The 16,552-nt window shown below is 35.4% G+C and overlaps 1 protein-coding gene across 2 annotated transcripts in view; it reads right to left on the bottom strand.

Annotated features, from left to right (window-relative positions):
* Positions 1–16,552, bottom strand: part of SLC12A7 (solute carrier family 12 member 7) — a 67,982-nt gene that overhangs the window by 8,466 nt on the left and 42,964 nt on the right. For both annotated transcript variants that reach the window (XM_086743077.1, XM_086743076.1), the window contains exons 13-21: positions 14,812–14,930; positions 14,163–14,261; positions 11,867–11,986; positions 10,073–10,177; positions 7,636–7,804; positions 4,657–4,852; positions 4,164–4,333; positions 3,883–4,014; positions 2,925–3,032 (exon numbers count right to left, since the gene is read on the bottom strand). In XM_086743077.1, the coding sequence (XP_086599203.1) occupies positions 2,925–3,032; positions 3,883–4,014; positions 4,164–4,333; positions 4,657–4,852; positions 7,636–7,804; positions 10,073–10,177; positions 11,867–11,986; positions 14,163–14,261; positions 14,812–14,930 (1,218 nt within the window). The remainder of the gene's footprint in view (positions 1–2,924; positions 3,033–3,882; positions 4,015–4,163; positions 4,334–4,656; positions 4,853–7,635; positions 7,805–10,072; positions 10,178–11,866; positions 11,987–14,162; positions 14,262–14,811; positions 14,931–16,552) is intronic.

Genomic DNA, 16,552 nt, shown 5'->3' with positions numbered 1-16,552 from the left:
ATCTGGGACAAAAAGGTTACCAATGACAAAGTCTACAGAAAAGTATATGATCATATTATACAAACTAAAAATTGTCTTCATTTAACTGGATGAGATTTGGTACTGCAGCTTGTCATAAACTTGCTTTGTCTTCACAAACATGTCATTTGTTTATATATACTATGGGGCTCTTTTTGAAGTGTTTAGCAGTTAGTTATGAAGTCTCTTTACAGAGATGTGTGAAAACATGAAGTGAATCGAATCCTTTAGTCTATAAGGGAACCTCAAATACTTACTTGTTTGTGAGGGTCACATCCCTTAACGTATGTGATGTTTCAGATGAATTTATTTTATTCAATTACTATCAAAAGCATAAAAAAAAGCAGATGAGAAAGCTGCTTTCAAACTCTGATCATTAATTTATTTCTCAGTGATTCACAAATTATAATTGTGATCCTCACCTTAATGGCATTCACATTGCTGCCAATCTTACATAGCAGCAGCAGTCTGCACAACAGCACTTGCACTGCACAACCCAAAGTAGTGGTGGGATGAATGACTGCCTTCTTACAGCTCCAACAATATCACTGCCTGGCCCAAGAGTCATTAATCAGAACTAGACGGAGAAGGAAGCCAGCCAGGAAGAGCAGCAAGGAAGTGACCAAGGCTCTACATTTTCTTTCACCTTTGTAGCACTCTTGTCAAAGTCAAATAAATAAATGTCTGGCAGTTGCACCTAAGTCTGTAGATCTTAAGCTTTGCAGGCATGTGTTATATTTACACTTGAACAGAAGCAAGTCAACCAAGTTTCTCAAAAAAGGAAACAAAAATCCAGTGAGTTTCCATGTCCCGGTTCCATAAGAAAACCCAAGGGCAGGATCAAATAAAGTTCCATTTAAAAAGAAAAAGTGACACGAGGGGATGGTGAGGGTAATTCCTCAGGGATAACAGCATGCTTATGAGAGAAATAGCAAGAGAACATTGTACAAAATCAGATTCTCCTCTTTGCGAAAGTTTGAGCCTCGTTTGAAGAGGTACAAGCACATAAGTGAGGTTAAAATACTAATCTTGGTGGTGACAGGAAACAGAACTACAAGCACCATTCAAAGCTGGAATATCAGGGTTATGTTTGAATGTCTGGAGACAGATGATGAAAACAAAAGCAATTCTAATTTGAACTAGTGATAAAAATGAGAAATGTTTTGGAGGTCATCATAAAACTGGAAGGGATGGCTCAGCTCATTTAAGAGAAGATTATCAGATTAATAAAGGAGTCTGCCACACTGAATGCATATACTCAACTTGTCACTCCATAGGAAGTAAAGGCATAACTAAACTAAATTTTCTGATGAAAATACAAAAGAACAAGGTAGATTAAAATATGCTAATCAGAAACAACAGATGGATATGACTTTTATCCTTGGACAAGGCAAGAAGTACTAGATGTTCTTGGAATTATCAAGGATTTTACTTCAGATCACGAAATAAATAAATTCAATGGTATTTTGAACATCTCAAATTTTACCTTGCCTGAGGTAAAGGAACTAACTAGAACTATAACAGTGATGGCTACATTCACACAAAAGTAAGTAATAAAAAAAAATTACATGGAGGGGATTAAAAACAGAAAAAACTTCCAAGCAAATGATACTCTGAAGTAGTGCTGATTCCAATCAACTCACAGAGCTGAAAAGAAATTACTTTGTCTCCACTACAATTTATATGCTACAGACTACATCCCTGGGCTACTTGTGAAGCATTCATGGGAAAGTTAAAGCCTTAAAAGCCTACTGTAGATGATTAATCACACAAACTCCATTGGAAAAAATGCTAGTGTTCAACAAAGAAATGAGAAAAAAAATTAATAACATTGAGTAAAGGAGTACAGGAGAGTTTGTTTTTTACTGAAGAGATGTTAGGCAGACTCAGATCAAAAGACAACTATGGTGACATGGATGAGAAGAAAAAGGATTTATAGCAGCATATTGTTGTAGCAATACAAGGTATCTTTAGGAACCTTAAAAAAATGCTGCGAAATAGAAAAAGGAATAAATAAGGAGAGATTAAAAAAAAAAAAAGGAACTGAATGGACTTGTAGGATTAACACCAAAAAGCCTTAGGCATCAAATGAGTTACAGTTAGCAATAGCCACAAGAAAAAAATCCAGTTAAAAATAACAAATGAGCACTTGAACACAGTAGAGATCTCTTATTTGTCATGGAAGAGAAATCACTAAGTGATATAAAACCCAAAGCATTAAATACCTTTTACATCACTAAAAGATGTTCACAATAACAGGATAGTTAACAAAATAAATGAGGAGGTAGAAACAAAAGCCAAAAGAAAAATATTTAAAAGTTACAAAAATTCATGAAAAATACAGCTGCATGAAGCTTGTCACTACAACGTGCAAAACACAACCAGGGACCAGTAAGAGTAGGGGAGCAGCAAATGTAACATTCCTGTGTGGATATCACAGGATTATAGGCTAGCCTAATTTTGTCTCCAGAAACAAGTTAGTTGATACATAAAACAATCAAAAATAATGCTGAAACTAAAAAACAGTGGGTAGGAATTGAACAAGAAAAGTCACAAACAAAGCTAATCAGCCCAGCTGAATAATCACGAACCTTAGCTACTGACATATGTCGAGTTTTAAAACGCTCTGAATATATTCCATGCTGATGCTCAAATGCTTTGCTAGTAAATACTTGCACTAATCTTAACAAGAACAGGAAAGCTCTAAACATCTGTTCAAGTAAAAAAAGGAATTCCTTCCCCTTCACCCACTATTTTAACTTTGCATGTGAAACTTGCTGTAGAAAAACTAATATAAAAAGCAGTTATAAAAGCTTTTGAATGGTTAGAAATTGATTAGAAGGTACAACCAAGAAATACTACTTCCAGATTTTTCACAGAACATCTTGCCAAACTGAAGTCTCTACCTCTCTTTCCCTTTCATTCTTTGATAGCTGCATCTGTTTTAGCATCTGAGATCGCTGTTCCATCATAAGTGTCTTCTCATATGTGAATGCAGAAATATCGTTTTCAAACTGCAAAAGAGATTAGCAGTAAAAACATCAGAGAAGTACTACTCAGAAGAACAATGTTTAGGCCATGTTCACTCTTGCATTTATTTAGTCCTGGATTTATGGTATTAGAGTAGAGTAATCCCCAAGCATATAATTACCAATCATTTCTGTCCTCATTCTTAAAACTTCACCTTCAAACAGCAATCTTATACAATGAACTATCCTATTAGACCAAAATGAACGTGATTATTATCTAAATTTGAGGTACTTGGAACAGACTTTCCATTGTTCTGTTCCAACCAGGCTGCAGAATTGAGAAAGGGCTGAAAGCACTTATTTAAACTGCGTCTGCATTGCTGCCACTGGAGCATGTGTGCACACTTGTTTTCTTAAAAACGACCTAGAGCGACAAAATAATGTTGTCCTTTCACCAGTAAGAAAGGTTCACAAATAGAAGCATTTATGAATAAACTCCAGCATGTATTCTCACATCAGCTCAAAGCTAAAATACAATGTAAAAATCTATAGCGGTCATCTGTGTTGTCACTGACTCATAACGTGTCAGAACTATCTCTAGGGAGATAAATAAAGTAGGCATTATTACACATCAAAATGGCTCAACTGCTTGGCAAAACCATTAAGCTCACTACCACATACACTAGCATATTAACATGGTAAAATAAATGTTGCTTTAAAAAAATCTTCTTGCTCTTGGTGGGACTGCAGTCTTTCCCTTTTTATATCTGGGCTAACATCTCTTAGTTTCAAAAATATTAAGTTATTTTTCCCAAGTTTAGTCTCAATTGCACAAAAAAAACCCAAAAAAACAACAACAACAAAAAATCACCCACCAAGAAAATCAGTAACATACCATTTCAACAACTTCCACTTCAGCATTCAGTCTAAGATGATATAAGAATGTCTGAAGATCCTTCTTCATTTGAATGCTGTTATCATCCATTTGAGCGACAGTGAAGATACGCATTTTACATTTTCTCCAAACCTATCGAAAAGATACATTATAACAATTCTTGACAGTGATTGCTATCGCCATGCATAATTATCAAGGTGAAAGTATTTCATTAAAAAAAAAAATCTTAGAACTATTCATTGCTAGAAAATGAAATCTCAGCCATTTTCTGTTGTCCTTACCTTGTGCTGTCGAAGGAGAAAAGGCAGTAACATCAGCATACCACCATCATGAACAATCCACCACACATCTATATTTCCTTCAGTAAAACGTTCTTGATTTGTTGGAAACAAGTCAATGTTTTTAGCCACCAACAGTGCTTGCTGAGCTGCTGTTGTTTCTCTAACAGTGTCTGCAAGGGAAAAACAACACATTTCATCAAGAACTGAGTTTTCATTCATAGCTTTTGTTTTTGGTTTAAATTCAAAAGCTCCCAGATTCTGCTGAGGCAAGAGTGAAACATCCTGGGCTTAGTGACTAACCTGCTTAGGAGAAGAACAAGAGAAGCCATGGTTGAAGACACTGAGGGCTGAGAAAATCCACTCCACTTGAAATCAGATGTGGGGAAATATTCAATTGTCCACTGGACGTTCAGCATCATATTTCCTCCACACAGCAAATACATTAGTTATAGTTGTATTACAAATGCATAGGAGAAAGTCAGTAAACACATACCAACAAAATTTTTCCATGAAAAACGATTTTCTGTCTGCTTCCACGACTGTGGCCATGCCATCAGGACCGTGTTGTGCTTCATCCCTCCTAGACCAGCTGACTGAATCAAATAAGATATTCCATCTCTGAAGTTAGGAGACACCACAATCTGGCAAAATCCTTTAGTCTTTTCTACTCCCATTAAGGCCTTAACATTCTACAAAGGAAGATTACACATGGGGAAATACAGTCATCAATCCTGGTAATAAACACCATAAGGAGTAACAGCACTAAGTAAGAGCAAAACATTACCTACGATGTACAACCAACATCAAGAAACCTCTAATTCCAAAAGAGTGAACATGATCCTATGACAACTGAAACCCAAACCAATCACCCCTCCCAAAAGACACCACACAGTTTTTTCATTACTTTAACTATTCAGCCTTTTATTTCCAAAGAAGAACGAGCAAGATATAAGTAAATCCACACTAACAAAGATAAACAAAGTAACACTGCTTCAGGTAAAGTTAAAACTGCTGACTGACAAAGCACTGTATGTTTGGAATGACAAGTCCTTCCTTTTGGAATTGGAAGGGTTTGGAAAAACGCAATGCCAAGGACTTTAGAAGAAGAGGTCGCCAAAGCTCTTTCAACAACTTTGACATTACGAAGCTAGTTCTTTACTTATAGTCTCCCAACATGGGAAAATAGATGTGCAATAGACAATTGAAATGAATCACTGAATAATGACAAGATAAACTGACTAAATCAAATCTCCCACACTCCTTCATTTAAACACCAACAGACACACAGATACATAACCAAGTAATTGAAAAGCAGCATTTAAAATTGAATCAATGTTAACTAGGGAACATCAGCTTTGGGATCTACCATGTTTTGATGGCACAACTGTAAAAATCCCATCATCACGAATGAGTTGTGTGGGAGATCAGCACAGTTTCAGAAGGAAGAACCAGCATGTCAAAAATTGGAATTTTGGAAGCATCAAAATTCCTATCAAAAACCATCAGGAACAGATTTGAACCCAGAATGCCTGGCACCTCTCAATGTGGCTTCACATCAGAAATTCTGTTCAGTAGAGGAAAAAGGTCTTTGAATAATTTGATAACAAAGCTAACAAGTCTGTCTGTGCAACTGGTATCTGTGAGGGCATATCAGTTGAAATAATTTTCTTTTAAAAAAGACAGACAGAAGAAATCTTAATTTCCTATAAATCTTCCAGAAATATTTTGTAGTTGAAATTTTCCAAAATTTGAGGCTTCTAGTCCTTCAAGCAATAGTTTCCTTGATATTAATACCAGGTCTAACTTTCTAGAGAACCTCAGGATTAAATCTCCCTTAAATTCATTCCTGTTCCATCTCTCAAAAATGTAGCTGACTTCAAGTTAAGCCAACTATAGATAACATTCCAAATCCTCATGGGTAAATAGTTTCTGTTTGAAGGTTTTCTTGGTTTTATGTCAGAGGCCTGATTGTGTTCTTGCTGATAATAGCAATTTAATAACAATTACTTTCACAATATATAATTGCTAGACTTTTCACACCACATTTTCAAGCTAATTGCTCTCTTGGACCCTTCTCATGTGATATGAGCTAGGCCATCTGGCTCCATACTTTGTTATTTTGAAAATCAGTAGGGTCAAGTCTGAATATCAAGAGGGAGAAAAATAGTTAGCTAGCTTTGTTCAGTCCACTTCATCACAAATGCTCATTTATTTTAGAGATATCAGGTCTGAAAAAATCAGACATTTTTACACAGCTTTGAGGATACTTTGGATCAAAATAGTACACATTTCACCCGATACTCTTTAACAATACTGAAGATATTAACCATTTTTGGAAAATAAAATGGCAAAGCCTACTTTTGGAGTAGGCTTTATAGTAGTTTTCTAAGGGCAATAGATTTTTCAATAGTATTCAATAAAATACACAAAATATGGTATTTTCTGAAAATGTTTCCTCACTCTATAAAGTTAGGAGCGGGAGAGTTTGTGTAGGTAAGCAAATATAGTTACCTATCCTGAATCACCCCAATATTGGATTAAACCAAAGTACACAAATTGTTCAAGATAGAACAAAAAGGGAACCTTGCTTTGCATTGAAAGTCCAAGTTGTATGAACAATGGATCTTCAGAAGCTCCGTTTATTAACTTCCCATTTTCCTTCAGGGAACAATTTAAAGATAAGTTCAGGTATTTTCAAAGGCTTCCAACAAAAATGTCTATATATTTCCAATCAGGTAGCACAGTCAAATACTTGACAAGTTGTCAGAAAAAAGAAACATTCAAATTCAACTCACTTATGTCAGTGAATTTAATCACAGTTAGAGTTCATCTTAAATTATATGGCAACTTATTATTTTTTCCTACTTCATCCTAACTTCTTTGGAGATACGGGATAAATAGGAAAGAAAAAAAAAGAGAGAAAGGAAGTAAAAGGATCTCAAGAAGGACACTGTTTACAGTTAAGTAACAGATTAGGATTCTGGCAAAGACTGCTCCTAACCGTAGCTCTGCTATGTATTTCTAGGACAATGTAAAAAATATGTATACATCCAGAGGATGGAAATATGCTAAACACATCTGCACTCATTAGCTAAATTTTATTTTTTTTGTTAAATAAGTCTGTTTTATTTATAAGGTAATTTGTTAAAAAACTATCACTTGAAAAAGCCATGAATGTAATTAGATTGTAAGCCCAGGGCTGTCAGTATTAAAGCATATTAAAATCTAAGTACCACCAGCATTGTCTCATCGTACCGGGAATTTTTATAAAATATTTTGCTATACACATCGACCTGTTCTTTATATATAATCATTGATTGTGCTGACAGTAAAAATTGATGTTTTATTCAATACTTTACAAGTCTGTTCTAATTCAAGATATGAGTTATCCAGATTCAATACTTAAGTTATGTAGATTCAGTATTTAAATACTAATGAAAGTTAAAAGTGTTTGTAAGCTGTCTTTACTTACCTCTTCAGCTTTCTGAGTTTCTATACATTTATCCAAATAGATTCCCCGAAGCACAGAGCCCACAATAGTTAGTCCTTTACCAGCCTTCAACTGAGAGGTGAAAGAAAGCAATCTAGGATGTTTCACCAACTGCTCACTATCCAAGTTTAACAATACCAAAAGCTGTGGTCTTCCAAAGATAAAAAAAAAAAGAAAAAAAAAAAAGGACAATCACACACATATACACATGTGGAAAAGCAAAGAAATAGAAAATTAAAATTAACAATTAATAAAATGCAGATTAAATGCTTCATTCAATGGAAAACATTTAACTATCAAGCAAGGAAGTAATAATTTGCAATAGCAACAACACTTCAGGTACAGGATACCTACATGAGCCACCATACCATCATTCTGAAAAGCTACCTTAAAGAATAGTTTTACCAAGAAAATTATAGAATCAAAATTATCACCCTTCCAAGGTTATCTAGTGGAACCTGCTGCTTGATGCAGTTCAACATTGAAGGCACACCAGATCGCTTACAGCTTGATCCAACTGGATTTTGAAAATCTCCAGAGACAGAGATATTACCCACTCTGGGTGAAGTCTTCAATGCTTAATTACCAGCTTCTCAAGTTGTTTTTTTTTTTTTTTTTTTTTTAATTTCTTTCTCCATTTTGTCATGTTCTCTCATTGTCCTACCATACAGAGATGGAGCCCGACTCCATCTTCTCAGTAACCTCCCTTTAGGTACTGCATGCTTACTAGTTAGTTATACCAGCTTTTAGGCTCCCCTTAAGCCTCCTCCAAGCTGAAAAAGCACAGCTCCATCAGCGTCTCCCCACAGGAGATACACTCCTGTGCCCCAGCCATCATCTCCCTGGTCCTCTGCTGAATTCACTCCAGCTTATTGATGTCTGTCTTATGTTAGAGTGCTTAAAACTGGATGAAATATTCTAGACATATTCTAATGAACGCTGAGCAAAGAGGAATATTATATCCCAGTATGTTTACTTCTCAATATACTACCTACACTCCTGTTGATGCAGTCCAGCACATTACTGCCAAGGTACACTGCTGGTTTACTATCTACTGGGAACCAGAGGTACTTTTCACCAGAGCAAGTGCCCAGCCTTGCACCATTGCACTGGACAAGCCTGTCCCAAGTACTGAACTTTACACTTGTCCTTCTGGATTTCCATTATGTTCTTGTTTACCCATTCCTCTACCGGCATAGGTTCTTTCAAAAGGACAGTCATACCCTTCATCATACTGACAGCACCCCAAGTTCAGTTTCAACTGCATAGCTGGTGAGAATGCATTCTCTTTCCTTTAATCAATACCCAATCTGCTTACTTTTCCCAAACCAACATTTTATAATTTTCCTGTCATTACTACAAACTCAGAAGAACAATGAAAGCATGTAGTGATATAACATGGGGTAATGGCTTTAAACTGGAAGAGGGTAGATTTAGATTAGACACAAGGAAGAAATTCTTCACTGTGAGGGTGGTGAGTCACTGGAACAGGTTGCCCAGAAAAGTTGTGGATGCCCCATCCCTGGAGGTGTTCAAGGCCAGGCTGGATGGGGCTTTAAGTGACATGGTCTAGTGGAAGGGAAGATTAACTGAAGATTAACAAAACATTGCATACACATGCACCCAGGGATACTATCACAGTGCAGAGACTATAATTAAAGTATCACATTTAGTGACAATTTCTTTTTTGTGGGTTCCACTGATCAGAGTTCTTCTGATTTGCATTACATTCATCAGAAGTGACAATGTACAAATGTCCTTTTGTTTTTATATGCTAAGTAATTGTGTGTTGTCTGAGAAAACTGATAGTTTAACCAGTAAAAATAATATATTGCAAAAATAGTAGTGGACATCTAATCCCATTACATACAAGTGGACAGCAAACATGAAATTTCATTTTAATGATATCTAAGCAATTTAGAAAGTGTTACTATTAGATGAAGCTATATAAAAAGATTGCCACAAAAAATTAATTTAACAAGTAATGGATCCTCTGTATGTTTATGCAAAGTATTTCAGAGGGAACATACACAGAGGCAAAAAAAACCCTCGTTTACGGAATTGCAACACTTCTTCTACAGAGACAGTGAGACCCAATGATAACCATTCCTTTGAATCTGAAAGTCTTTAAATAAACAAACATTAAAATTCTTCTGCACTTTGGAAAACGATGTCAATACCGCATGGATTTCGGCTTGAGTTAGTTGCCCATATTCCCAGCAGAGCTGATTATGTGCTAACCATAAGTTGCATTCTATTGCAGTAAAAGAATACTACCGAAACTACATCATTGCCATGCTCAAGTTAGAAACATTATTTTAATGGTGAATTTAACTTTGGCCACTAGCTTTACTAGTAGTATTCCTAGCAGATTTACATATTTAAAGAATTATGTGACCTTGGAAGGCCGATGACTTACCTCCAGTTCTTGGTGTGAGGAGGACCGTCTTCAACACGAAGCAAAGCATAGCGAGCTGCATTCAGAGACAATCCTCGGATTCCATCACCCCATTCTTTTTCCGCTCTTCAGGGTGCAGAAGAGATTCAATGAACAGAGTCCCATTTAATTGCACAAATTAAGCACATTTTCTCACACAAGGGATAACGCACATAAAGTAAACACTCTTTTTTGCATGAATGCATGAAAAAACTCATCTTGCAGATTTAAATCAAGAATGAAGACTAACCAAGATGAAGCAGTCTCAGGTCCCTTCAAGAGAACTACTTATTAAGTAGCTATTAATATTTATTATGGTATGTTTTATTCATAGTTCAAAAGCTTTTTTGTACTCATGAGAGCGACTTAAGTTGCTTTTAAGCACTAGAATGAATAAGTAAGGGCTACTCAAAAAGAATCATTTTAAAGCAGCAGAATGAATAAGTGAAACTTGACTTTGTATGGATTAGTGTTATTATATCTTTCCCCTAACAGCACCACCATAGCTTTCTCCAGTTCCTTTCCTTCCTAGCTTCTTTCCCAGATGAGCCTAAAGCTTTATCCACCTTCCTAACTGCTTTTAATTCCCCTGCATTTTCCACTCTCTCTCAATACAAAGCTATGCTACGTGCCAAGCAGCCAACCAAATAAGAACTGTTAGGCTAACGCATTATTTTCCTTTGTAGCGATCCTACTACAAAGGGTCCCTCTCCCTTGCTCTCTCTCCCTCTTATTTCCATTCATGAATTCTCACTGAACTTTGTTACGTCTAGTCTTCTTTCGAAGTTTAGATGAAATAAGCCAAACCAAATTCAAAAGCTATTAGAGAACGATGTGGCAATTAAAATGTACCCTGATAGACAGCACAGTCATGTAAATTTCTTAGTTACCCAAAAACTAAAATAAAAACTGAGGGCTTCTCCAGACAGCAGTTTTTGCAACATTTCAGGGTGAGTTTCTTCCCACCATCAAATCAGCCCCTGCATTTGTAAACGCAGGGAGAAAAAAAAAGTTAAGTTTCTGCAAAAAGGAATCTCTTTCTACAGGGTAGGTGTAGGCACATTGCTGACTATGTGCAAACATTTGTAGAGTTTGTATATGATTTGGATTTACATAAAATTTTATGTGCATACCTACATATACGCACAAACAGAACTTATAATCCGATCCAACTTCCTGGCTAAAATAGTCAGATTAATTTCCTTATAATTAACCCATTAAATGGACCTGTTACAATCCAGGAAGCCATCTAATCTGAAAATAGAAATACTGAAAGATGGAAGACGCACAAGGTGGAGCAGCTTATACCAGGTGATCAACTGATTATCTCAGCCATCAGAAAACAGATATTTTTCAGTGCTCTGGATTGTTCAGTATGACTCATTCTAAAAAGTGCTAACGTCCACACAAAAGTAGAGCTTTTGGGCTTCAGCACAAGTTAATAATAACGTAACAGTTCTGTAATAGTTGCTGCTTGATATTAAAAGGTGATGTTCCCAAAGTACTAAAGACTTACACCATAATATCTGCTAGAATGAAAATTTCCCCGTCTTATTGGTTCTTATTTGGATTAGTTTTGGCTGTTGAGATGCTTGGAAATGCACTTTCAGAGAAATTAGAACCTAAAAACTTACAACCCTTAAGAGATGACTTCTTACCTTGCATCAAGGAATACTCTTAATTCTATTGTGTAAAATAGATACAACTGAAGTAAGAGTGCTTTTTTCTGATTGTTAAACATATTAAATATAGAATAAATAAGATATATGGTCTTACCCTCTATATTCTATGTATTTGTATATACATCCTGCGATTAGCATGGCAATCAAAGCATAGTACCAAGAGCAAATGAACATCAAGGCAAGACATAAACTCATCCCCAGGAATGAGAGAGTCCTAAAAGAAACCATTTTTTTTCCATTTTTTTAAATAGGCATGCAAATGTTCTACAAAGTCAATTTCTTATTTAAGTTAACTTCCAGAAAGGCCTTTCTTATTCAAAAGCAATTTCTTAGTTACTATACAGATAAAAACACATTGCCCCTATTTTCATTTATAAACAAAATTACATTCTGAAACTTTGTGTCACATAAACTAGAACTAGATATAAACAGATTTACTACATTTGTCAGTTCTGAAACTCTATCAGTACCTACAAGTAAGGTAAATTTCAAAACACATTGCTATCACACTGTTGATTTGAAATTAAGTTAAAAAATTCTGAAACAACATTAAACAATGATATGTTACTTCCAGCAAAAACAGTTAATTAGTTTGAATTAAATTTGACTCAATTATATCCTCTACTTCCATTGTGGCCTGTCTCCTAGGCAAGGACATAGAACAGTAGAAGAGAATACAGAAAACAATCTTTCAAAGGCTATACTGTGACACTAAAAAGTTACAGAAACATTTCCAGATTAAAGTTTATATGCCTGGTTTGCCCACACTATTAAAGATAGATGTAAATTAGCTCAGAACTGGACAGTTTTGTGCATGATTTTTGTCACATACAACACCCCAGATTTCTTTTAATCTAATTTCCAAATTACAGCTAGCTTTCACTGTATTGACAGAGGATCTAGCTTTTGTTTGATACCTCTAGCTTGCTTCTGTAGTACCATAAAAGTATTGACTCCAAATGCATCCAGTTCTACACCAAATAAATGCGTTCTACCTGTTCTGAGGACATCAGTCTATGTAGTTTGTCTAAAAGAACAACAGCTGCTCTTTCATGCTTGACTTAGCCAACCTAAGACTCTACTTTCACACAAAAAAATAAAGTCCCACCTCAATTCAGGCCAAGCATTCTGACACCTGTTTTGGTTAGAAGTGATTACATAGTCACAGAGTGAGTCACTTAGCTCACTGATCTCTCTGGGAAAAACATAAAGAAAGAATTGTTGCCAAACAATTACAAAATCTGTTTCTGCCATGTCACAACCCTTTACTTTTTCTTCCTCACTATGGTCCATCCTGTACCTCTTGCTACCCTCCATCCATCTGCCTTAGCTTTTAAGCTACTTTGTACCTCCTACTATATTTCTTCCACAATATGCAAGGGAGGTGGAATGAAAAAAAAAACAAAACAAAAAAAACCCCAAACCAAAATGACAACAAAAAAAACCCCACAACCAAAAAGACAGCTACCTGCCGTTTTCCTTCTTGATGTGGCAAATACATCAAGATGTTGGCAGTGATAGACTGGGAGACAAGCACTGAGGTATTTGGAGGTTTAGATGCCAAACTAGTGTCTACTAAGCACATTCCAAAATATTTTTCAGGGCTACATCTGTGACATTTCATTTCCACTGAATTCTTTAAAAGGAAAAATATTAAGCAACTCTTACATCCTAGAATCAGGCTAGTTTATGCTCTAGTCTTCAAGGCATTTCAGCACTAACATTTCTCAATAGAATTAAATATATGTATTTTTAACATTTGGTAAAAAAATTTCCCAATCTTAGTTTGAAGTGTTTGAACTCTTAAACCATTAAAAAGAAAAAAAAACCCAAAACACTAACAAAAGAAAACCTACACTTTTTGTATAATTGTATCCACTCGTCTACTTCAGTTATCAAATGCAATGCCCAAAGCATGAGACATATTTTAAATAACAGTGATCATATTATTAAAAAGCCTACTGATGTATATTAAAGGAGATTATTTTCCATACAAGTTTTGGTTTTGTATATTTTTTTCACATAACTAAAATGAAAATCGTATAGACTTCCTGAACATTTTTATCAGTTCTCCTTATAAAGGATAGGTTATACTTTTTCATCTTCATTATCACATTTTTCAGAGTATCTCTTAGCTTAAAAGCAATATTAAATGTCATCTTGTAGTCCCCTTTGCAAACCATCTACATTAGCCACATGTTTTCATGATTACAGCTATTACTAGCTCTATTTCAAACACATGAAAACAAATATTGCTGCAAAAATAATCAGCGCATAATCATCTTAACTCATTAGTCAGAAAGGAGATTGTTTTATTTTTGCTAGAAAAATCAACAATTTAGGGCTGTGTAATTAGTTCTGACTCTTCTGAATGAAGGAATATTTCCTACCAGTGATAATACTTGAAACGAGGTCTCCAGTTGGGAGTCCGTAAAAGTGTCTGAACTGCACAAGCCAGATTTACAAACATATAGCACATAAGGAAAAACCTGTTGAGAAAAAGAAAAAAAAAAAAAAAAAAGGCATTTTCCAATAAGAAGTTAGCTAGACAGATTTGCACTAAAAGGCTGAACGCAATCCAAAAAAGGGTAGGAACTCATACACTGTGTTCACAATGGTCAATGGAACACACAATGTAGATTAAATTGATACTTAGAGAATATCAGGCCTCAAAGCATGGTATTAGTTTAATATAGAGCAAACAAAGATTTCAGAAAAAACATAGCAAACAACTAACAATCCTAATATACTGGTTTTGGCTGAGCAGGAATTTTTATTTTAGAATCCTAGTTTAAGAGTTGAACATATTTTTACTAGCATTCAAGAACCCTCTCAAGGAAATTTTTTTTTGTGCCTAGAAATTAGTTCCTGCCAAAACATTTTGTTGTTTTGTATTACCTCCAATATCAAATAGGAATGTAACTGGTTAGAAGACAAAGTCTAGCATGTATTATTTCAGGAAGATAAATCATTACCTAGTTAATTTAAAAATAAAATACTATTTAACTTCAGAACACAAAACACCACATTCATACTTACATTGAAAGAATCGGTGCTACACTGTCCAATGAGGCTATCAAAATTCCTATTTCACAAATACCAGCAGTGAGGAGCAGAGCCCAAGTTGGTTCTCCATTTGCTTTTCCATGACCGAATACCTAGTTCAAGTCAAATAAACAGTAAGATTAGGGAAAGCTGTTCATTATACAGTTAGGAAATATGGTGCAGATCACAAACTAACTAACTGGAACAAAATATAGTAATTAGTTACAAAAGAAACATTAGGTAATCTATACCACAAAAAGCCACAAACAAAATTGCAAACTCACACATTTCCAATATGAAAAGTGTTTATTAAAATAAGCAATGACTGCAAAACATTAAAGTACTATTGCAGTTGCTGGTGAAATAATCTTAAATAACTTAAGATTCCATGCATTAGATTTACACTTAGTCTATAAAAAGCTAATATAGTTGAAAACAGTATTTTTTGTAACATATAAAATAGGCATCAATTCAGTACTTAAAAATATAAATACTGATTTTTACAAAGGTCTTAAGTGAGCCTCTGATCCTGCACAGAGCCCTACCAAAAATCATTTTGCATGTCATCATTTCCTTTGGGGAGAATTCTATCCAACTATACCAGTGATAGATGGCAAAAATGCCTCACCTGAAGTTCCAGTCATATTTATTCTCCTCTATACAATTATAAAGACTAAACCCTCACTCCCATTTTCCATAATGGCTTCCTTTCCAAATGTCTACATTCTTCACCTCACTCATTCTCCATACTTTTTCCCTTAGCTTCCAGTCATCTATCAATCATCTTTCCCTTGTATTGAAGTATCATTTTTTTCTGCTCATGTTTCAAAAGTCTTCTGTTTTTTCCTTAAATATGTCATACTCTTGCCCCTGTATTAATCTCTTTGCATTCATTTCCTTGACTGACCATGCAGTAGCTAGATCACTCCAAAACTGCAAGCACTTTTCAAGTTTCAAATCCTTCTTCAAACATTCTGCTTCTCTTGGATTCTTTTTCCCTTGCTTCCCAAACCATGTAAATTTTTTCCTTCCGATTCTTCACTCCTTTAAAATCTAACCCTGATGAGATGGAATCATACTGTTACTCTCTCACCAAGTACCAAATTTTTACTTCAGACAAAAGCGAAATTTTTCATTTGTCTCTCTCAATACAACACATAATTCATAATTTATTGCATTACAACACTCAAGTAAAACTCAGTCACGATTCTGTCCCACCACCCCAACATACTTAGTGTATTTACTGCCAGTTACAGATATAGGTCTTGCAAATCAGGGAACATGTCACTGCTCTCAACTGTGGGGGGGAAAAAAAAAAAAAAGCAGCAGTATGTTTGATATTCTTCACATCCTCATCATCTTTCTCCACTTCTGGAAGAAGAGATGCTCCTAAACCAAGAGAATGGCAATATAACTTTCTCAATAACAAGTTGCCAATACTGCAGGTGCAGAGCAGCTCAAGCCAGTAAAACTGGAGACAGCAATTTCGTTTCATACTAGCAGTAGCACTGCTGCACATGCTGCTGGCAGAACATTCAGGCAGCAGAGGGGCTGCAGAAACAGCAGCTGCTGTATTTTTGTTTACTTCTTGATTCATTAACCCTTCTGGCTCCTGCTCTCAGCAGCAATATTAGTGTACATTTCACAGAACAGAATCATAGAATGGTTAGGATTGGAAGGGACCTTTAAAGGTCATCTAGTCCAACTCCCCTGCAAGAAGCAGGGACATCTCCAA

This window comes from Chlamydotis macqueenii, chromosome 2 (genome assembly GCF_036417535.1).
Source record: "Chlamydotis macqueenii isolate bChlMac1 chromosome 2, bChlMac1.mat, whole genome shotgun sequence".
NCBI classification, from domain to species: Eukaryota; Metazoa; Chordata; class Aves; order Otidiformes; family Otididae; genus Chlamydotis; species Chlamydotis macqueenii.
Note: the sequence above shows the minus strand (reverse complement) of the source record. Positions and strands in the feature narration are given on the sequence as shown.